Source organism: Scleropages formosus, chromosome 3 (genome assembly GCF_900964775.1).
Source record: "Scleropages formosus chromosome 3, fSclFor1.1, whole genome shotgun sequence".
Classification (NCBI taxonomy): Eukaryota; Metazoa; Chordata; class Actinopteri; order Osteoglossiformes; family Osteoglossidae; genus Scleropages; species Scleropages formosus.
In genome coordinates, this window is record NC_041808.1 from 35785135 (window position 1) to 35807910 (window position 22776).

Here is a 22776-nt window from a genome sequence, read left to right on the forward strand (position 1 = left end):
TGTAGATTTTTAGTTCTAAAGCAGTGAAACAGGTAATTTCATATTGTAATCATTTACTGTGTAGTTTTGGTACAGGGTGTGCCACAAAAAGCCTCCTTGACTATGACTGTCCAGGATGGGAATTCACTAACCACACAGTAGACCATTTCAAACATCATTTCTGTGTGGTGTTTTGTAATTGAATTACCCATAACAAGAAGAACAGCACTTTTAACAATGGTGGCCACAGTGGGTTTATTAGGTGAATCAATGCGCAAACCCGGTGCACTACTAGTGACAGCATCTATACTGTACGCACCAAAGAACTGTAGACATGTGAAGGTAAAATGCTGTTTTTAGTCAATTCAAGTAATAAACCATGTAAGAGATGCACCAAGTTGCTGTAGAAAATATGTAACATAAAAAAATGGCCTTAATAGAAATGATGAAAATGCTAACCATACCTGAATAACTTTGCTAATCATACCTGAACAACTTTACTGAAATCTAACAGCACACTAGTAGGGTACTGCACAATACAGTGAATTTTTTAAAACCTACACCAAAACCAGGCTGAAGAACAGTAAATGCAGAACCTGAGTCTCAGATGAAAAAGTAACAAGTACTATCAAGTCATTGTTTATTCTGGGTAAAACTAAAAGCAAGCCCACAAAATTTAGAAAATGGATTTGCTTTGAAAGTTCAAACTTTCTTAGTCAATTCTGGCATTGTTGCAGTATTTATTGTAAAAAAAAAAAAAAAAAAAAAGAAACATAGCATTGATTTTTACTGATGTAGGTCTTGTGAAGTATCATCTAAGGAACCAATCTGGCAAACAGAAAAACAGAAGCGGGCAACAGAAGGTGTGGGCAAGGGGGGCTGCGGCAGTTCATCATGTCTCATGTCAGCGTACTCATTTTTCTTTTTTTTTTTTTTAAACTTTGTGTGCATGTGGTGGTGAGTTTCCATTGATGTCTGTTTGAGTGAATTATGCAGTGATAACGTCAGCTCAGGTGAGAAGGCATATGTCTGCAAAAGTCTACAGCAAATGACACTTCACAAACTTTACATTTTATACCTTTATTAAATCACATTTGATTTAAAGAAAAATGTTTAACTGAAGTAGAGCAGTTAGTTTAACTGAAATATAGGAGAAATACAGAAATGTAGCATCCCTGGAGCTAGTCCTTCTTGGATAAGGACTTTCGTGGAACCAGCTTCAGTGTTATTGGCTGTTTAGGTTGGTACAATGTATTCAGCTCCAAAGGAATCTTTAAAAGGAATGAGAAGGAAGGATCAATGGCTTATAGTCTATGTACAGCCACTCCCCTACGTACGACCTATGTGACTTACGACGATCTGTACATATGACTGAAAAAAATACTGAAGAAATTTTTAAAAAAAGAAAAAAATATATGTAAAAATAAAAATTACGCTTCGTCATACGTCCACCCAAAGAAGATGACAAGCAACAGGAAAACCCCAATCCCTTCTGATAGATCTGGCAAGAATCCAAGAAAGACGCTCCATTCGGAATTGAAAGTAATTTAAAAAAATGTTAATTCATAAAACTGGTTAAACAAAAATGAGATAATCCTGAAAGAACTTGCATGATGTAAAAAATAAAAATGGTTAAATATGAACTAAAGAATCTTAAATAAAAGGTTAAAAAAACCTACTGAATCATACAACACGTCAATTAATAGTGCTGGTTATTAAAAAAACGAGATAATGATGACAGAAATTTGAGAAGGATAAAAGAATGTTGTACAGGTATATGACTTCTACATGCCGTGCTAACATACGTCCAACTTACGTCCATTTGAAGATCCGATCAGTCGGTCAGAACAGAACTCGGAAATATGTCGGGAAATATTGTATATTTCTATATTTGCATGTATATGTAAAGAAGCGGGCGGCAGTGTTGCTGTGACCAACCTGTGTCTCCTTGCACGTCTCAAAGTCAAAGTTCTGCAGCAGCTTAACCACAGCCAGCTTCATGATCATGAGCGCAAACCTCATTCCAATGCAGTTGCGAGGGCCAGTCCCGAATGGCAAGAAGGTATATGGGTCAATGCTCTCTCTGTTTTCTTTGCTGAACCTTAAAATGAATCAGGGAAAAAAAAAAATAGTGAATGTGAGCTATTTGGACGAATGCTTCAGTAATATCTTTATAACAGGAAAACCTGTGTCTGTACCTGTAATTTGCATGATGTGCTTCAAAATCCATGTTAAATAGATAATATAGACTACACACACGCACACACACACACACACACATTTTCAGAACCGCTTGTCCCTTACGGGGTCATGGGGAACCGGAGCCTACCCGGCAACACAGGGCGTAAGGCCGGAGGGGGAGGGGACACACCCAGGACGGGACGCCAGTCCATCGCAAGGCACCCCAAGCAGGACTCGAACCCCAGACCCACCGGAGAGCAGGACTGTGGTTCAACCCACTGCGCCACCGCACCCCACTCCTAATATAGACTATTACAACAGAAAACATATTGTCATAGTTTCTCAGTCAAAGTTGTGAAATAAAGTGTTATTTGTTAGTGACTGAATTGCTCTTGTACTCCTGTGCCTCCATATGGATGCCACACAAGCAGGCAGCACAGCAATCATTACCGCTCAGGTTTGAAGGTTTCTGGGGACTCCCAGATTTTGGGGTCCCGATGCAGGACATAGGTGGGCACCACAACCAGGGTGTCTGAAGGGATGGTCACCCCATGGATCTCAACGGTCTGCTTGCAGGCCCTCTCGATGCGCGGGGCAGGGGACCACAGGCGCATGGACTCGTTGATAGCCATATCCAGGTACTCCATCTGCATGAGTGCCTCATACAAGACAGGGGCCTGGAGTGGGCACAAGGAAACATCACCACCTGGTGTGCTTAAGAGAACTGAAAGAGCAAACGGATTGTGATCCACCCAAAAATCTGCAATGAAGCCATTATTTTCCATATACACCTTATACAGGGGACTTTACGTAACCTAGTCCTAATCTGCTAAAGTTTCTAGAAAATGTTGCACACCAACAACTGACTCCAAGTTTGCGCCAATACTGTGTAACTCTGCCATAACCAGACATTCTGATGATTTTTCAAGGCACAAAATTGCCATCTTCTCAAATCAAATGTATCATTGGTGGATTTTTATGTACATCGCCAATACATTCACCAGATGCTTTTCTGCAAAACAACTTCCAACGACCTCTGTAGTGTTATCAGCCCACAAACCTTATTCACTAGGGTAACTTACACTGCTAGATACACTACTTACAATGAGTCACTCATCCATACATCAGTGGAATATGCTCTCTCTATCACTTACACACTATGGGTGAACTTGAACAGCATGTCTTTGGATTGTAGGAGGAAACCAGAGCACCTGGAGGTTTCCCATACAGACACGGGGAGAACGTTCAAACTCCACACAGACTGAGCAGGGACTGAACCCATGTTCTCTTGCACTAACCAGGCACTGGGAGACAGCAGCACTACTCACCGTGCCACCCAGCTACTCATGCTACTCATGTGATGTACATGTTTGTTACAATTTTATGATTAGAAATCAACGGATAAAGCTTTATGCAGCTACTTGTGTGATGAACATTTGGTTAATACGGTGGAAAGAAACTAACTGTACTTTAGACTCACACGTTTGCATCTATGTCTCTCTTTCTGTTGATATGATGCACTCATTGCTTTTTCTATGAGATGTACATCGCGTTGGAGAAAAGCATCTGGTAAATGAATAAATGTAAACATAACTGTGTAACTTGGAAGACAGTTTCATACATTATCTGGGAAAACCCTGTCAATTTCCTCCTGCAGTTTCCTCATGGTGTCCGGGTTGGTTGCAAGGTTGTACACCAAAAGCGTCAGGGTGGAGCCAGTGGTCTCATACCCCCCAAAGATGAAAATTAAGGACTGGGAGAGAATCTCGTGATCTGTCAGACCTGTACAAGATAGGGGTTTGGTGCCAATTGAAAAACACACACATGTAAAGCTTCACCTCATCGAATTAAGACACAGACAAGGATTATCTACTATTGCAAAGAGGGCCTAAATAAAGTTACCTTTTATACTTTCACCAGTGGCTTTTGCCTCCGCTTGCTGGTCTGAAATCTGGGACTCAATCATAAGCTGTAGGAAGTCCACCCGACTCTGTTGGTAACACACAGCTATTGTTTAGATCAACATTTAAGCATCATATCTTTCTAGGAAGCAAGAGATACAAGAGGGGTGTCCTGAAACTGTCAGCATTATTTCTGATACACTATAAACAAGGTACATGTTTAAAAATATATGTATACACATGTTTAAATAAGTATATATACATATATGTCACACCCCCAGGATCAAGCAGAGAGACTGCAGCTGTAGCTCGTTAACCCGGTCAGGTATAAAAGGAGCTCCATAACTGCAGAGGTGGGGATTCTTCAAAATGCCTCCTTGGGTGGAATGTGCAGAATCAGCGTTTACTCCTTGCCTTAGTCCCTGCTTCGTATTCTGATCTCCTGGCTTCCGACCCTCGGGTGTTTACCTGACTACTGAGTCTTGCTTCGCCCGTTTACCGATGTCTGAGCCTAGAACTACCCTCACCTGTCCCTGACCACTGTTTTCGTCTGTCCCAGGGAACCCTTCCTGAAATAAAGCTGACCCACACTTCGGTCCATTACCTCCTATCTCCAGCCCATCTGTATGACACATATATATGTACCTTGTTTATAGTACACACACACACACACACACACATATATATATTATATAGAAACTGTCACATTTAGCAAGGCATAGTATGCTATTCTGACTGCTACTAGTACCTGTAATGTCCTGTAGCAGTATTTCACCTGAATTCCTACAGTAAAATTATTATCACTTTGCTGTCACTGATTCAGCAGGGGGTGCGGTGGCGCAGTGGGTGGGACCGGGTCCTGCTCCCCGGTGGGTCTGGGGTTTGAGCCCCGCTTGGGGTGCCTTGCGACGGACTGGCGTCCCGTCCTGGGTGTGTCCCCTCCCCCTCTGGCCTTACGCCTTGTGTTACCGGGTAGACTCTGGTTCCCCACGACCCCGTATGGGACAAGCGGTTCTGAAGATGTGTGTGTGTGTGTGTGTGGCTGATAAGCAATGCATTAACAGTAAATGTGTTTTTACTTTGAACAAAACATACACCATGGTCTTTCTGATGCTGATCCTTTATCTTCCTGAGGGCTTTGTAGAAGAAGTTTATACTCGAGTTTTCTAAGAGAGACAGTCCCAGCTTCTCAAAAATAGGAGTGGTAAAAGGAAGCATAGCTGAAATTAAAGAGTTATCACATGTAATTAGCTGTGTATGATTAAAATGGTTTCTTCTATTTATTTATATGCAGCAAAAACACACTGCATATGAAAAGATGAAAACAGATGTGCTAGATCAGTAAAAACTTTAAATTAGCTTTTATCCTTTTCAGCACATTTGAAATTGCTAAAACATTAAACTTGGCCATACTTATAATCCACAGAAGAGGATTATAAAAGCTGAATTTGAGGATTTTCTTGATGTTGCTGACAAACGGATCATTTGGGTTATTGATCGAGTCGATGTCAACACTGAACGAGGCGCTAGTGATGACGTCCAGACTGTATGGACCCACAATTCTGAGAGAAAGAAAAAAAAAGAATGAATTCATATTGAAAAAAATGAATCTTTTCAGATCTTCTCACCCTTTCACATTGTACTTGACTTTATCTGAGGCTACAGAAGTAGATTCTCCCTATGCTCTCCCATTCACTCAGTCTAACTGAGCGCCAATAACTATCACCAAGGAAAGGACTGGGTGCAGATGTTGGTCTGACTTGAGGTAGTGGCAAGACTGTTGGACTGTGTTCGTTTACATCTAGCAGTTTCTTAAAGACTTCATTGACATTTAGCTGACACTTTTCTCCAGAGTGATTAAGAAAAATTTACCCATTTTTACAGCTGGGTAATTTTACTGAAGCCATTAAGGGTAAATGCCTTGCTCAAGGGTACTACAGTAGATGGAGGTATTCAAACCTGCAACCTCTAACCACTGAGGCAACAGCTTTAACCACTATGCCACCTGCTGCTCTTAAAAGTAGTTACAAGTGGAGCTCTATAGACATGGCCGTAAGTCCTGTGTGTTACTGAAACAGCCCTCTAAATGTAAACCACATATAAATATAATGTATACAGCAAAGTGGCACAAAATAAGAAATAAAAGCTGTAAAAGACATTTAGTTTTTACATTACACCATGTACCTCAATTAAATCAATTTTTTGCATGAAAACATTAAAAACAAAAATTAGCAACAGTGATTTACTGGTAACTAGAGCAGGACTTTATTTTCTCATACATTTCACTGTCTTTCAATAGAACTTTAATGGTATAAAACATACGCACTCCTTAATCTGGACAGGTTCCTCCAAGTTTCTCTTTTTCAAGCTGGCCATCATAATGTCCGCATAATGGATGGCGATAGGGAAGACCTGCAAACCATAACAACACTGACTGCTCCATTTGGATTCATTTCTGGCTGAGACACAATGAAACAGGGCCAACTTCTTTCCTGTTGACTGAGGCAACATTAATGCTTAGTCTTACTTTTCAGTGCAAAATTCCAAAGGCTTTCTTTGCTCTAGTACAGCAGCCAAAATCTCACTTTGATTTTTCTGGAGTAAATCATCATCATCATCATCATCATCAGTTAATCATTTGTTGTACGGTGCGGCCTCTAAGCAGACCACCTGCGTCAAAGCTGATGGGTGAACATAATAGCACACCTCCTATGATGTGTGCCTGCTCATTTTTACTCAAATTGCTCACTGGGAAAAATAACAGTGTTGAAGGAGAGCCCCAACTGCCCAGTTGTGCCTTTAACCATGAGAGCCATAACCATCACACTCATTAACCGGAACATGAGAAACCCCTGGTGATACCAACTTTTCCACCCAATCCTTTTATTACTAATTATGTATCATAGTACCTAATGCTGAACAGATTAAAGTCATGGATGATGCCATATTTTCATGTGGGTGTGTTGTAGATGAGGCTGTACAGCACACAATTGATGTGTAATACATGTACTGTTGGTAAGGGCTACTGAACCATGGTCTGCAATGCTTGCAAGCGGTCCTTACATCACTGGGTTCAATGCAGACAGAGCACCACATCAAGTAGTTCACCACTGGGATGGAACAAAAGTCTCCTGGAGTGGCACTGTGGTACTACAGTAAAAGAGTTCAGCTGCACAGAATCAATCCTTTACCTCTTTCAGCCGTCCGCTAGTGAAAATGGGTGACAGGACGCTGCGGATTCTCCTCCATTTTTCGTCCTTGACTAGAGACAGGCCATCAGCTAAGGGTCCAGCCATGATCCCATCCTGAGGATACGCGGCAAAATTTGAGTCTTAGAACACCTTGACGTTGTAGAGAGAAGAACAGATTCTACGGTGTGTTACGGTTAGTAGACCCAGCTTTAGTTTGGTCCTGATGAATGAAAGAGCCTTTGGAGGGGAGAGCCAAAGTGCTTAGATATGTTGCCTTTTCAAGCAACCTATTTTTAATATCCTTGAATCTAACCTGAACTGGTTTAGTAGAAATATGCAGATAAAAATGTTAAGCTACGTAAATTATCTTGGGTGAGAGTGCTCACTGAGCACTCAATATCGTAATGCAACAAAGGAGAAAAGGTGAAAGAAAACAGGGGAAACAAGGAATCAGCAAATGTGTGCAACAAGATCTTTGCAACAACGTACCATTAAATACCACTTTTTAGGACCCAGACCTGATATTTATGCAATTAATTATGCAAGCTCATTTTTAACAGAAATCAATTTTCAGAAAAAAATTTACCCTCCGGTTGGTAAAATATGTGTAACACTCCTTGACCATCACTGCTTTAATCATGTTGGAGTCTGTGATCATCAGAAGGGGTTTTCTTCCATCAAAGATGCTACAGAAAGAAGGACAGAATAGTGAATAGATGAAGAACAGCTGTGAAATACTTTATGTCCTCTGCTGGACATGAGTACAGCACACTTACATTTTGAACAATGTTACTGAAAAGTATACACACTTCTGTGCAACTGCAACCATTTTTTTCTTAATCACACTCACCCCCAAATGCTCCCATATTTATGGAAACACTCCATGTCGAAATGTTGAAAACCCTGTGAGAAGAGAAAAGAAGCAGGTGACAGGCAACCAGGAACAGGGTGGGTGAAGCGGTATACCTTGAATTCACATCTGAGACACTTTGACCACACCAAAATTTAGCAGAAGGTTGTGTGACAGTTACTGTGCTGGACAGACACAGACCTGTCCAGGTTCAAGCAGCAAACATCTTCTGAAGCGATCTGGTGCCCCACATTCTCAGAGCAAGTGTACACCTATAGATCTCAATGCCTAACATGAATGTTGCCATGTTTGTATTGCAGTCCACGTCTTTCTTTATCTCAGAATATATCTGGACACCACGGTGTGCAAAGGAACGGAATTGTGAGGAACACTCTCATAAACTGAAAGCATCTGTTAATGAAAATAGAGAAATGTACGGTCAAGTTCTTCTGCTGGTTAGCACTCATCATAACAAACTGATGTGGAACACCTTTCCACACATCTTCACATCACATCAAACATGAAATCAAGAAGCTCATGTTCAGAATGATTTCTAGTCAACTAACTTTTCTGTAGGAGAGGCAGGTTCCCAAAAATGGCAGGGGTCTGGGCCCGGGGATTCCTAGTTTTTTGAAATAGCCATAGGGTGAGACACCATACCTGCAAAGTGAGGACAAAGAGACATGGAAAAACAAACAAAAAACATTAACAAATAAACACCTCGATCCCAGAGGACACCGGAGACACGCTGGCCATATCTGTAAGGACAGGAAGGCATCCAAGGACAGTAGCTCTCTGTCTTCATACAGGATTCAATGGACACTTCTCTTTCTGTACTGCACATAATCCTTCCCATGTGGCCAACAAGGCCGTTTGTGTCGTTTTCCTGCATTTATTCATTGAGATGAAGTTTTCTCCAAAGCAATTTATGATAATTTACCCATTTATACAACTGAGTAACTGTTTCTTACTGAGGGGGGTGTGGTGGCACAGTGGGTTGGACTGGGTGGGTCTGGGGTTCAAGTCCTGCTTGGGGTGCCTTGTGACAGACTGGCATCCTGTCCTGGGTGTGTCCCCTCCCCTCCAGCCTTATGCCCTGTGTTGCTGGGTTAGGCTCTGGCTCCCTGCGACCCTGTATGGGGCAAGCGGATCAGATGTGTGTGTGTGTGTGTGTGTGTGTGTGTGTGTGTGTGTGTGTGTGTCTGTCTGTCTTACTGGGAACTACAGCTGGAGGTGGGATTTGAACAGACAATCTTTGGGTGCAAAGGCAGTAGCTGTACCCACAATGTGACCTGCTGCTTACAGGTTTACATTAATTCCTCACAAAATGAGGAAATAGGGCATCCAACAAGCTCACCACTCCCAACATAGAAGCCCATCAGGGTCACTATGGTCACTCACACTTTGGCCCTTACTACCTTCCACACATTTGTATCAAAATGTGATGTTCAACAAGTAACCCTACACCTATGTGAGGCACATTCATGTGCCTTCATTTTGTCACCTACTTTTTATTTGCAGTACAACACACAGCAGCACAAGGCAAGGCTAAATATAACATGTTCAAGTTCAGGCTAAGTATAACATGTTCAAACACAAACCATGCATCACCATTAACTTGCACTTTCTCAAAACAGTCATCATCATCATCTCCTTTGGCCCTGCCTGGGGCATAGGCTGCCGACAAGAGCTCTCTAGGCATCCCGGTCCTGAGCCAATCTCTCAAATTGTCTCCAGGTGTGTCTCATCTCCTTCATGTCTGCCTCTATGTCGTGGTGTAAGCTGTTTTCTGGTCGGCCTCGATTTCTCTTCCCTTGTGGGTTCCAGGTGGGGGCTTGCCGTGTAATACTGAAAGCAGGTTTTCAAAGGGTGTGGCCGATCCATCTCCAGCATCTTTAGAGTACAGCTGATCCTCCCACATAACAGAGGTTAGGGGCTCAGTCCCCCACAATGTGGAAAAACCAAGTAGTTTTTGGCCCCCCTAGGTGAGCAAACAAAGCATAGCGAAGCGACTATATAATCTAATACATATATTTACATCTACATTTATTCATTTAGCAGAGGCTTTTGTCCAAAGCAACATACGTCTCAGCAAAAGTACAACGCATTACATTAAGAGAAGGAGACATAGCTGCAGACATGAAAGTCTCAAGCAAATCTAGTTTGTTCCCTACCACTTGCTGCACCGAGGTTCATCGTTCAAGTAGGTGCAAAAGACACAGGATAGACAAATCTTGATACCCTCCCACCAATTTTTTTTTTTTAAATATTAGAAGATACACAAATGAGCAAGTACAATGCTAGAGTAATGGCTGGGGATGCTTATGGAGTTACGATGCGTGAACAGTTACACCATAAATGAGAATTTATGGCTTACTGAACTTTTATACGTTTTCTTTACTTTTGGTCTGCAGTGCTACGCGATTTCCTGCACAAGGCCACAAAGCTCCCAAAAAATTTCCATTTAATTGTTTGTTGCCGACCCAAGAAAAATTGAAGCTGTGATGTGGGAGGGTCCACTGTATTTCATCCTCCACTGGTTGCTGTTTTGTTCACTGACAAAGTTCTTTGTTGCTAATGGTCTTGGGCCAGGGAATCTGGAGAATCCTTCTGAAGCAAATGTTGATGAATGTCTGGATTCTCCTCTTGGTTGTGAAAGTGGTTCTCCGGGTCTCCGCTCCATACAGTAGGACAGGTTTCACGATCGTGTTAAAGATCCTGATCTTGGTGTTGAAGTTCAGGTCAGCTGATCTCCATACATTCTTCAGCTGGAAAAAAAGCTAGCCCTGCCTTGCCAATCCATACTCTAGTGTCATCTTCCACTCCACCTTTCATATCTACAATTCTGCCAAGATATGTGAAAGTTCTCCACCTCTTCTACCGGTTCGCCTTTGAGTGTGATGAGGCTTCTGTTGACAGCGGCATTGATCTTAAGGACCTTGCTCTTCCCCTTGTGGATGCTAAGGCCTAGGTGTGCAGAGTTTTCCACAACCGTGCTGGTCTTCTCCTGTATCTGTTGTTGGGTGTGGGAGAGAAGGGCCAGGTTGTCCACAAAGTCCAAATCATCCAGCTGTGTCCAAGGAGTCTTAAAACAGTACCAGCGCATAAGGTAGTGAACTTGTGGAAAAACATCAATTGCTTCATAAGCAAAAATCTGAAAGAAATGTTATAAAGACACACACACCCACTATAGTGTTTGCTCTACCCCACAAACCTTTTCACTCCTTTACACACTGTGTCACATACATGTTGAGCACTGCACACAGAGAGAGCAGACCAGCACCACTGGCTGTGCGCACTCACCTCGGCAGTGCTATTTGCTGTACAGCAATGATACTGTAGCATCCCCCAACAGAGCTACTAAAAACTGGCTCAGGGTAAAACGAATGTGCTCTTTATTAGATGCACAAATGTCTTTCACTACTAGTCTTAACAAAGATGCTTCACACAGTACAAAAGATGCAGAACACTGGAGAATCCCCTGGGTCACTCCTCGCCCCCCTACTGTGCACCACGGTTAAGGGGCTACCCCCAGAACTCCCCAGAATTCCCCTCTCCAACACTGAACATAAATAGAATGACAACCAATCAGCACAACACACACGCACAACTATGTACACACATGAACACTAACATCAACTATTTACATGATGCTGGTATGACTCCCCTCAGCACTGTTTCATTACGTTTACACAATAAAAGTTGTAATAATATAACTTACGTTTCCTTTACTTTAGGACAATCAGCCCATACACTTTATTCACCAAGTTAACTTACACTGCTAGATACACTAGTTATGCAATGGGTCACTCATACATCAAGAACACATTCTCTCTCTCACTCACACACTGTGGGTGAACCTGAACAGCAAGTCTTTAGACTGTGGGAGGAAACCCACACAGACACCGGGAGAACATGCAAACTCCACAGACTGAGTAAGCGGGGACGAACCCACGTCCTCTCGTACCAGGCGCTGCAGCCAGCAGTGCTACTCGCTGTGCTGCCCCATGTAAATAATACAATAATAAAAATATTTTTAAGAATAAGAACAATAATTAATATAATAATAAATTAATAATAATAATTAATAAAAATTATTCTTATTATTGCGGCGTGCGGCACTCTAGCCAACCTTCCCAATGCGCTTAGCGCCCCGGGCTCTCTCCTTCCCCTCTCGCAAACACAGACACCCCTTCGTTTCCCACAGAAGTGCCCCCAGTGGTTGCACACTTACATTTCACATTTCTCACACACACACACTTTCAGAACCGCTTGTCCCATACGGGGTCGCGGGGAACCAGAGCCTACCCAGCAACACAGGGCGTAAGGCTGGAGGGGGAGGGGACACACCCAGGACAGGGTCCCAGTCCGTCGCAAGGCACCCCAAGTGGGACTCGAACCCCAGACTGTTGGAGATTCTATTCAGTGTGCTCTCATGTTGGTGAAGTATCGATCACCTGACCTTTGTTGTACGTGATGTGTTCTGATGAAGCACGTATGTAAATAAATGTTCTTCTCTTCCGGTTTAAAAAAACCGACGGTGTGAGCGTGTACTTTGTTACCTCCGTTAAGTGTTGGCGCAGCCATCTCTGCGTTTGAGAAGTGGTAAATAGATTATACTTAACGGAGGTAACAAAGTACACGTTCACACCATCGGTTTGCTTAAACCGGAAGGGGAGAACATTTATTTACATACGTGCTTCATCAGAACACATCACGCACAACAAAGGTCATGTGATCGATACTTCACCAACGTGAGAGCACACTGAATAGAATCTCCAACACCCCCACTTGCTCTCATTCTCTACAGGTCCATTTACAATACAACACACAGTTACATCCCTGTATTAGCAACATTTATGCCCCAAACATAAAGCTTTCAAACTTTTCTTTCTTATACTTCGTCATTGGTTTAGTCATCACATCAGCAACCATTTCTGTTGTTGGACAGTACTCAATTGTTATTTTACCATCACTAATTGCTGATCGAATGAAGTGGTACCTAACGTCAACGTGTTTACATCTTTGTCGACAAACAGGGTTTTTGGAAAGAGCAATTGCACCTTGGTTATCCTCAAAGATTTTTACCGGTGCATACTGACATCCACTTTCCAGTCTATTCATCAGTTGTACAAGGTACAGACTTTCTTGTGTGGTCGCAGCCAGTGCCATATATTCCGCTTCGCATGTTGACAAAGCAACTGTAGGCTGCTTCTTTGACTTCCAGGAAATGAGGGGACCATTTTTGGTTAGACTAAAACAGTATCCAGTCGTACTTCGTCTGTCATTTGGATCTGATGCCCAGTCAGCATCGCTGTATGCCGTAAGTTTCAGCTTCTCGTTACTCTTCTTGTACGTCAATTCTTGGTTTAATGTACCTTTCAAATACCTCATCACATGCTTCACTGTACACCAGTGTTGCTCATTTGGTTTTGACATAGATTGAGACAATTTACTCACAGCCCAACTAAGATCTGGTCTAGTACATGTCATTAGATAGATCAAACTACCTACTGCTTCACGATACTTTGTGTGGTTTACAGAGTTTCCATCACCGTTATACTCTAGCTTTTGTTCACATGGGGTCGATCTGGACTTACTATTCGACATGTTGAACCTTTCCAATATTTTTAAGATGTACCCCTTTTGATTCATTTTCACAACTCCATCCATTTTCTCAAAATCAATGCCTAGGAAATGTTTCAATTTACCAAGGTCTTTCATCTTGAATTTAGCTGTCAGCATCCTTTTCACATCATTTAGTAACTCGTTGGTACTAGAAGCAATAATCAGATCATCAACCCAGATTATTAGCATCACTCTCTCTTTTCCAGTTTGTCTGCTGTAGACACAAGAGTCTGCAGGATTTTGCATAAAGTCATTTTCACTCAGGTAATCATGCAGTACCTTATTCCAGTTTCTACCTGACTGTTTCAGACCATACAATGACTTGTTCAGTTTACAGACAAGTTTTTCACCAGTATTCGATTTTACCTCAAAACCTTCTGGCTGTTCCACATAGATCTCACAATCAATTGGAGCATGTAAGTAAGCCGTTTTCACATCCATCTGATGTAGAACAAGGTCATACTGTGCTGCCATTTGCATCAAGACACGAACTGATGTGATATTTGCTGTTGGAGAAAAGGTTTCCTTATAGTCTCTTCCCATTACTTGACTATAACCCTTAGCAACATATCCAGCCTTATATGTTTCATTGTTATCTGCATTGTTCTTGATTGCATAGACCCATCTACCCCCCACTGCATGTTTGCCTTCGGGTAGAGCCATCAACGTAAAAGTTCCATTTTCTTTTAGAGAATCCATCTCTTCTTCCATGGCTTTAATCCAGATCTGTGATTTGGTTGAACTCATGGCTTCCTTGAAGGTTTGTGGTACATTACACATTCTGTAGCAGTAGTCAATATTAGTAAGTATCTGATCATCATCTTCAATATCAGTTACGTAGTCAGATAAGTATTGGGGAGCTTTCCTGTTCCTTTTGGGGTTGCATCTATTCTGAATATTTTCAGTCTGATCATCATTTTGACGATCTGTTTTGTCTCCACTATCTTGAGACTTCCCTGAACTTTGTTCAGTGATGTTTGTTGTTACCTTAGATGGCAAATAACTTCCCCCATAAACATCCTCATCTGGTATTTGTGGGTCAGTTTGAGTTTGCTGCTCGACAGCACATTTCTTGAAGAATTTGACAAGCCTGTGTTTAAGGAATCTTCCAGTGTCTGTGTAATACACTAGGTATGAAGGGCTATTCTTGTCATACCCAACAAATATTCCCTTCTCACAACGTGAATCTAGCTTCTTTCTGTCGTGTTTGTATGCATAGCACATGGATCCAAAAACTCTCATCTTTGAAAGATCCGGTTTTCTTCCTGTCAACATGTAGTATGGAGTCTGCTTTACTCTGTTATTAATGCATCTGTTGCGAATTACTGCAGCAGTCATCACAGCGTAAGTCCATAACTCTTTTGGTAATTTACTCTCAAGGAGCATGCATCTGGCCATTTCAAACAATGTTCGCCAACTTCTTTCAGCAGTACCGTTTTGGTGGGGTGAATACGGTGCAGAGGTCTCATGTTTAATGCGATTTTTGCTTAGCAATGACCGAAAATTTGTTGCTGTGAATTCAGTGCCATTATCTGACCTAATGCACCAGTACCATAAGGAGCAGTGTCTGCTAGGAATTTTTCCGTAGCCTTTACAGTGTCACTTTTCGCTTTCAGGAAGTAAACAAATATTGTGCCTGAGAAATCATCAACAAATACAAGTGCATACCTGTGACCATCTTTAGCCTCTGGTTGAATAGGACCAGCCAAGTCTGTGTGCACAAGTTCAAGTGGGACTTTGGCACGTGCATCGGGTTCTCTGTTCCTGCTTTGCACAAATTTGCCTTGTGTGCAGACTTCACAGTGCAGTTTGGACTTGTCAATCTTTCCTTTGATTTCCATTCCTTCCACAATATCTGGTAACTTGGAAACATCATCATAGTTGCAGTGGCCGAGGATTTCGTGCCAAGTTTGAATGTCGTAACAGCTGTTACAATAATCTCCTCCCTTATCTATAGTGTTTAGATAGTACAGTCTATTATACTCTATTTCAAATCTCGTGCCATCCTTGTGGATGAGCTCGTCATGTCCTTGTCGAAAACGAACAGAAGCCCCGTTGGCAGTCGCTGCTTTAACAGAGAATATGTCTTGTGGATATGAAGGAATGTACAGTGCTTTCTTTAGCGTTGTACTCACTTGCTTTCCTTCACTGTCAATCAAACATATCTCCGCGTCACCTCTCTTCAGCGCAATGCCACTCGCTCTTGTCCTGTCCGCAAGCTCAATGAAATGTTTGCCCGTTTGGAAAGTCTCGTCAAATTTCTTAAACTTTCCGATGTCGGTAATTATGTGTGATGTTGCTCCCGTGTCAACCATTAGCCCTTTATGTTTCAGCCCGTCTAGCTGGTAATCACACGTTTTGAAGACAAATGCATGTTTATCTGCGTCCTCTTCATGCGTCGCTTGTTTTACGTCGTCCCTTCTTTTGCGTCTGCAAGATGCGTCTTTGTGTGTTGAGCTTTTGCAATAGCTACACCACCGTGCTTGACTTTTACAACGTTCATTTGGACATCTCCGGGCTTTATGTCCTTTTTGACCGCAATTATAACATGTAATATTATAAGGGTCTGCGTTTTTCTCTCTCCCTCCTCTTCTCTCAGAAGCTGCACCACTCGCTTTCATAACGTTGTCGTCATTTGACCTAGCATACTTTTCAGTGTTTTCAAAACTTCTAAGCTTTGTCTTAAATTCTGCAAAAGTCATAGTTTCATCACTCTGTGTTACATGAACTGCGAATGGTTTAAACGATTCTGGCAAACCTTTAAGAATCATTGCAATCAACAGTCCGTCACTGAGCGTCTCCTCAGCATTCCTCAGAGCGGTAATGGCTGTTTCTGCCCGAATAATGTAATCCGTAATACTTTCCTTTGCAGTTTTCTGAAGGGATGTTAATTCTGTGTACAGGTTAATAATTCGCGGCTTCCCTTTTCCTGCATAGTAGCCCCTCAGTATTTGCAGCGCCTTTCTTCCGTCATCTGCGGCTTCTCTCATTATAAGGGAAAGACTTTTATCATCCAAAAACTGGATCAATTCCGCGTAGGCTTCTTCATTTTTATCAGTGTCGTCAATCTCATCTTCGTCCGCGCTGTCTCTATCGCTCCGTGTGGGGACTTTCAATATGGTCTCTTTCAGTCCCAGCAAACGCAGGTGCCCCAAAAACTTTGTCTCCCAAAGTTCGTAATTCTTTTCGTCTCCGTCGAAACACAGTCTACTCAGTCTATTACCTACTTCTCTCCTGGGCCCATAGCCTGTTGGCGCAGCCATCTCTGCGTTTGAGAAGTGGTAAATAGATTATACTTAACGGAGGTAACAAAGTACACGTTCACACCATCGGTTTGCTTAAACCGGAAGGGGAGAACATTTATTTACATACGTGCTTCATCAGAACACATCACGCACAACAAAGGTCATGTGATCGATACTTCACCAACATGAGAGCACACTGAATAGAATCTCCAACATTAAGTATAATTAATTTACCACTTCTCTAACGCAGAGATGGCTGCGCCAACACAGACACACTGGAGAGCAGGACCCAGTCCAACCCACTGCACCACCGCACCCCCCACATTTCCCATAACGCAACTATTTACAATAAGCGCATTCGCCGTTCGAACACATTCAGTGCAGTCCAACTGTTACGTGAGGCAGTATAATTCAGCTGAGGATTTTCGAGTACTGCTTTGGAACTCCATGTATTTGAGACATTACATTTGTCGTTACATTATAATAATATTATTTGCGATTGGCCGAGTAAGGTTCACAGCGGATGAATTAAATGCGCGCAGGTGCAACTTCACTCTACTGTACAGGCGAAGCTACTTTAACGTTTAACGTTAACGCTACTTCAGCATTTTACTGCTCTGTTGGTTGTACGAAGCAGGTCCGCGCAGAAGGACACTGCAAAATCATGCGCGTAAGCGGAGGGCGCGGCGCCGCACTATCCCAGCGAAGAGCGAGGACTTACAGCACGAGAAGGGCGAACGCGGTCGCAAGCAGCGTCCACGTCTGCGCCGACAGATAGTCGAAAAAACTCATGTTTCCTCTCCAGGAAGCTTGCGGTGTTCGTTAAAACGCGCCGTTCTTTATGCTTTCAAAACCCCTAGGTGAGCTTAAATATTATCTTTTGTGTTCCGGCTTACAGAAGAAGGGCGGAGACAACTTGTAAACAGCCGTGTTCCTGTTCGTGTTAAAAGCGGGTTGCCAAGTTGCGGCGATATCCTACATTTGCCAGTGATTTCGGGTCCAGTGCAGACATGAAAGTCTCAAGCAAATCTAGTTTGTTCCCTACCACATTGCTTTTACATACTGTAACATTGCGAGGTATTGAAACACACGCCTCCGCCACACAAAAATGTTCAGTTAACCGCGGGAGCAATGCGCAGCGACGAAAACACTTTTTCCATTCCGCTTGCAGCGTTCATTTCTGGTCACTGGGTGGCGCGCACGCTCGGGAAGCAGAGTGCGACGGACGTGTTCCTCCTGTGGGCAAGAGGGTCGGTTGCTCTTCCGCGAAGCCCCGAGTGGAGGTTCGCTGTTTGCGCAACAACTGTTCTTTTGTTGTATCAGTGAGAGAAGAAAAGTAGAGGCAGTCACGTTCATATCACAGTACATTTACCGCAAGTGGAAACAAAAAAAAAAAAAAAAACAGGCGGCACACTGCTCGCACTCGCTTTAGAGCAAGGTTAAGTAAACAGTAACAATTGATAATAAATACACACACATTTCAGAACCGCTTGTTCCATACGGGGTCACGGGGAACCGGAGCCTAACCCGGCAACACAGGGCGTAAGGCCGGAGGGGGAGGGGACACACCCAGGACGGGACACCAGTCCGTCGCAAGGCACCCCAAGCGGGACTCGAACCCCAGACCCACCGGAGAGCAGGACTGTGGTCCAACCCACTGCGCCACCGCACCCCCTTTGATAATAAATACTGATTGTAAAACAGCTGAAATGCCAAATAGCTGTCTATTTAAATTTTGTTTTGGGTAGTCCAGATTGTTCTCAGTACAACAAAACAAATTCTATTTTGTATTTAAAAGTCCCATTTATTATCATGTCATCTTCACTGACTTAATTTTTAAGGTGTTATTTTAATGGCATGTGGAGAGTAATATGGTGGAATAAGGCATTCAAAAAGATGTGGCAACTAAAACAGAAAAGAAATACAAAGTAATTCATCAAGATGAAAGAAGGTAAACTGTCCTTGTGTCTCGCCCAGAAGCCCAGCAGCCACACCTGATGGTAATCAAGACCAGGGATAAAGGCAGCACTGTCCCACCACAAGCCTGTGGAATCTTGCAATGCCCTGGTTTGCTGATTCAGCGATTCTTCAAAGATGTCCTTGTCTTAGTCTTCATGTGGCTTACAACCTCTGCTTGCCTTCTTGTGTACTGAGTATTGTCTTGCCCCAGAAATGACGTTTGCACATCAGAAGACCCATGCCTGTTCTTAACCATCGATTTCGTTTCCCTCTGTGTCTTTGGATTCAGAATAAACACACCCGCATTTGGGTCCAAACACCTACCTTTGGTCTCCCATCCCAGTTTGTGACACCTTGACTCTAACCAGGAAACTCTAGGAGCACAACTTTGAAAAATGCTCATCTTGATATTGTATTTTGTTAATATTTTGAATGGAGAATCTTTACCATTCTATGAATAAGATTTTTTTAAAACAATTAAATTTATTTACAGTTGTAAATTAAAGCATCCCGGACAACATTTTAAAGTAAATCGGAAACAAGTAAGTAAGTAAGTAAGGAGAGATTTCTGATGGGACTCACTTCTCTCCTGATCTCATAAGCGCATGATAAACATGTTCGTGTTTATATTCAATGATTTTTTTAAAGAAAAATTTATTGAATCATGGATAAACCTTTATACAGCTTCTGTAATGTACACTGATTCATATGGTAGAGTGTGACAAATGGACTGCACTCAAGAATAGTGTGTCTGCACTCAAATCTCTTCTTTGGTTCCTGTCATACACTTTTTATACTGTCCTCTGAGATGTACATTGGAGAGAAGTGTCTGCCAAATTAATAAATGCAAATGAGCTCTTTAAGCTTCACTTGACCTTTCACCTTTTTTACAACCACTGATGAATAAATGAGTGCGTTTGAGGAAAAGCACTGCAGTCCAGCTGTTAGACAGTACAATTCAGCTGAGGATTTTTGAGTACTGCTTTGGAACTACATGTATTTGAGACATTACAGACACTCAGGGTGACTTGGTAATATGAAAAATGAAAATTAACATGCTGCAGTTAAGTTGGTGTTGAGACAAAACAGTTTGGTGACCCAAGAATCGTGACTCTGGGCTTCTGCAAAGGCAAAGAGGAACCAATGTCCTGGTTGTCAGGGAGAAACAGACAAATTTACCCTTCATCGTGTACTTGACCAAACAATCTGAGCACATTTCCAAAAAATTATACTGAACAGGAACCTTGGGACACATTTTCAAAACTTGGTTAAACTTCTCATTAAGCATTTGTGTACAATTACATCCCAAATTACGAGTGAAATACATCAAACTATAATCCATCATTCCAACCACTGTGAACTCTTTCAAAATTAACTGTAAAAATCTGCAATATGTGAGTAGATGTATGACCTGGTGGTATTCAGGAATGGAGACACAGGAGAGACTGTCATCTGGTGGCCCTGACCTCAATTCTTTTGAGTAGCCTTCATACCTTGTGCATCTCCAGCATCATGAAGGGGACCATGAGGTGTTTCTCATAAATGTTAATAGCAGATCATAAGGTATTCAACTCTGTGGTAAAAATTTCACTTGTCTTTAGATCTTCTAAACTGAGGCCTTATAAACTTGGGTGTGGATGTCAGTATATAAATTTTTGGTACATTTGTTAATATTCTTAACTTTTGACTTTTATTCTTTTTATGTAAATATGGAAGCATCCCTCAGTTTGCTAAAGTAATCTGTTCCTGAAAACGGTGAGGGTATTGAAATTTCAAATAACAAATGCCTATTTACCATTAGAGGATAATGGAAAAGCGAACATTAGAGTTTCTTTAATGTTCAGCACGTGTGCACACACACTGTCCATCTCTCTTTCTCTTTGAGAGAACAATTGGCTACAAAAGACACTTCTTTCCAGTTCCAGAATCTCACTCCAGACATTACAGAAACTGCACCCCGTTCTCAAACCTATCTTGCTCCACTCTTAAAGTCATATCCCTCATCATTCCCCAGTCCCATTCCACATCTCTTTGATAATGACCACCCGCCTTGTCCCTCAACCACGATTTCGCATCCTCGCCTCTCTTAGTTAGCCAGTCGTCCGATTGACCATTCGCCCGTCCCCGACCACGGGAACACATCTAGTCCTTTGATTTTGAATAAACAATCCTGCGCTTGCCTTAGGTCCAGCCTCCTCTGTGTTCTCTGTTAATCATGACAGTAATAACATTTATTATTACCTCTTCTTATGTCTCTCTCTATTATAAATGCTGTAAGTTACATCTATTATTATTATTGTCATCATTATTACATTTACATTTATTCATTTAGCAGACGCTTTTCTCCAAAGCAACGAACATCTCAGCAAAAATACAATTTTTGCATTACATTAAGAGAACGAGACATAGCTGCTGACATGTAATTCTTAAGTAAACCTAGTTTGTTACTTTCCACTTGATGTACCAATGTTCATCGCTCGAGTAGGTGCATAAACTGAGGATAGATGAATCTTAATAACCTTCCTAAGGTACACAAACATTCACATACAATGTAGGAGTAGTGACTGTCTAAACGCTTATCTGGGGATGATGATAAAGTTACAGTGCATGAACTTTTACACCATACATAAGCTGGAGAGATCTTTGGTGAAGTGAATTTCCGAAGGTGATTTTTCAGACCCTTCTTGAATGTTGACAGAGTTCCTGCAGTTCTGAGGGAGAGAGGAAGGTCATTCCACCACAACGGAGCCAGAACCGAGAACCTCTGTGCTTTACTTTTTGTGTGCGGGACCACCAAGCCAGCAGAAGTAGATGAGCACGAGTGAAGGGGTCTGGCTGGGGAGTAGTGGTTGATCAAGTTTTGTAAATAGCTGGGAGCAGTTCTACTGATGCATTTGTAGACAATAACCAGGGTCTTGAATTTGATCTGGGCAGCTATAAGAAGCCAGTGCGGAGAAATGAGTGCAGAGAAATGAGATACATGGGAACGCTTTGGCAAATCAAACACAACTCGTGCAGCAGCATTCTGTATCAGCTGCAGAGGTTTAATGGCAGTAGCGGGAAGGCCACACAGGAGAGAGTTGCAATAGTCCAGACGGGATGTCACCATAGCCTGGACAAGTAGTTGGGTTGAGTCAGTTGTGAGGTAGGGATAGATCCTATGAATATTATGCAGGATGTATCTGCAGGACCAGGTTGTGACTTCGATGTGCTGAAAGAAAGACAGACTTGAGTCATTCGTCACTCCTAGACTCTTTGATGAGGAGATAGGCAAAATGAGTGAGTTGTCCATTTTGATCAATAGATCATGACAGGAGGACAGGCCAGCTGGGAGGTGGAGAATCTCTGCTTTGGAGAGGTTGAGTTGGAGGTGGTGATTAGACATCCATGCAGAGATGTCTGACAGGCAGGCAGCAATGCGTGCGGAAATGTCTGATGCTCCAGGTGGAAAGGAGAGGAAGGGCTTGGTATCATCAGCATAGCAGCAGTATTTGAATCCATGGGAAGCTATGACCGGGCCGAGGGAGGAAGTGTAGACTGAGAACCCAGTACCGAGCCCTGCGGGACACCAGTTGAGAGAGGCAGAAGAAAAGAACAAGAGCTCCGCCCAACCACTTGATAGGATCTCTCAGATAGGTAGGACTCAAACCATCTTAGTGCTGCTCCTTTGATCCCAAGCTGACTAAGAGAGGAGAGTACAATCCGGTGGTTGACAATGTCGAATGCTGGAGACAGATCGAGAAGGATGAGGACCAAAGAGAGGAGGCAGCTCTAGCAGATTGGAAAGCATCAGACACCGCCAGAAGTGCCATCTCAGTGGAGTGACTAACTTTGAAACCAGA

At 42.5% G+C, this 22776-nt stretch overlaps 1 protein-coding gene across 2 annotated transcripts; it reads right to left on the bottom strand.

Annotated features, from left to right (window-relative positions):
* Positions 1-764: 764 nt before the first annotated feature.
* Positions 765-18111, bottom strand: LOC108922555 (cytochrome P450 3A27-like). 2 transcript variants are annotated; one of them, XM_018732757.2, is made up of 13 exons: positions 17697-18111; positions 8669-8762; positions 8103-8155; positions 7839-7938; positions 7253-7366; positions 6388-6473; positions 5475-5623; positions 5157-5281; positions 4063-4150; positions 3782-3942; positions 2611-2837; positions 1918-2080; positions 765-1250 (listed from the first exon to the last, which is right to left on the bottom strand). In XM_018732757.2, exons 1-13 carry the CDS (start codon positions 17765-17767, stop codon positions 1161-1163), a joined length of 1521 nt encoding a protein of 506 aa, XP_018588273.1. In that variant the 5' UTR covers positions 17768-18111; the 3' UTR covers positions 765-1160. The 2 variants fall into 2 exon arrangements, with proteins under 2 accessions (XP_018588273.1, XP_018588272.1); XM_018732756.2 differs by lacking the exon at positions 765-1250 and having other exon boundaries at positions 1693-2080.
* Between the last annotated feature and the right edge of the window lie 4665 nt (positions 18112-22776).

Bases quoted from the DNA above. Each gene is read 5' to 3' on its own strand.
- LOC108922555 (XM_018732756.2), bottom strand. From the start codon at position 17,767: ATGAGTTTTTTCGACTATCTGTCGGCGCAGACGTGGACGCTGCTTGCG. The intron at 7,367-7,838 runs GTAAATTTTTTT...GCGTATCCTCAG, and splicing joins CATATTTTACCAACCGGAGG to GATGGGATCATGGCTGGACC. The intron at 6,474-7,252 runs GTAAAGGATTGA...TATGGTTTGCAG, and splicing joins CTAGCGGACGGCTGAAAGAG to GTCTTCCCTATCGCCATCCA.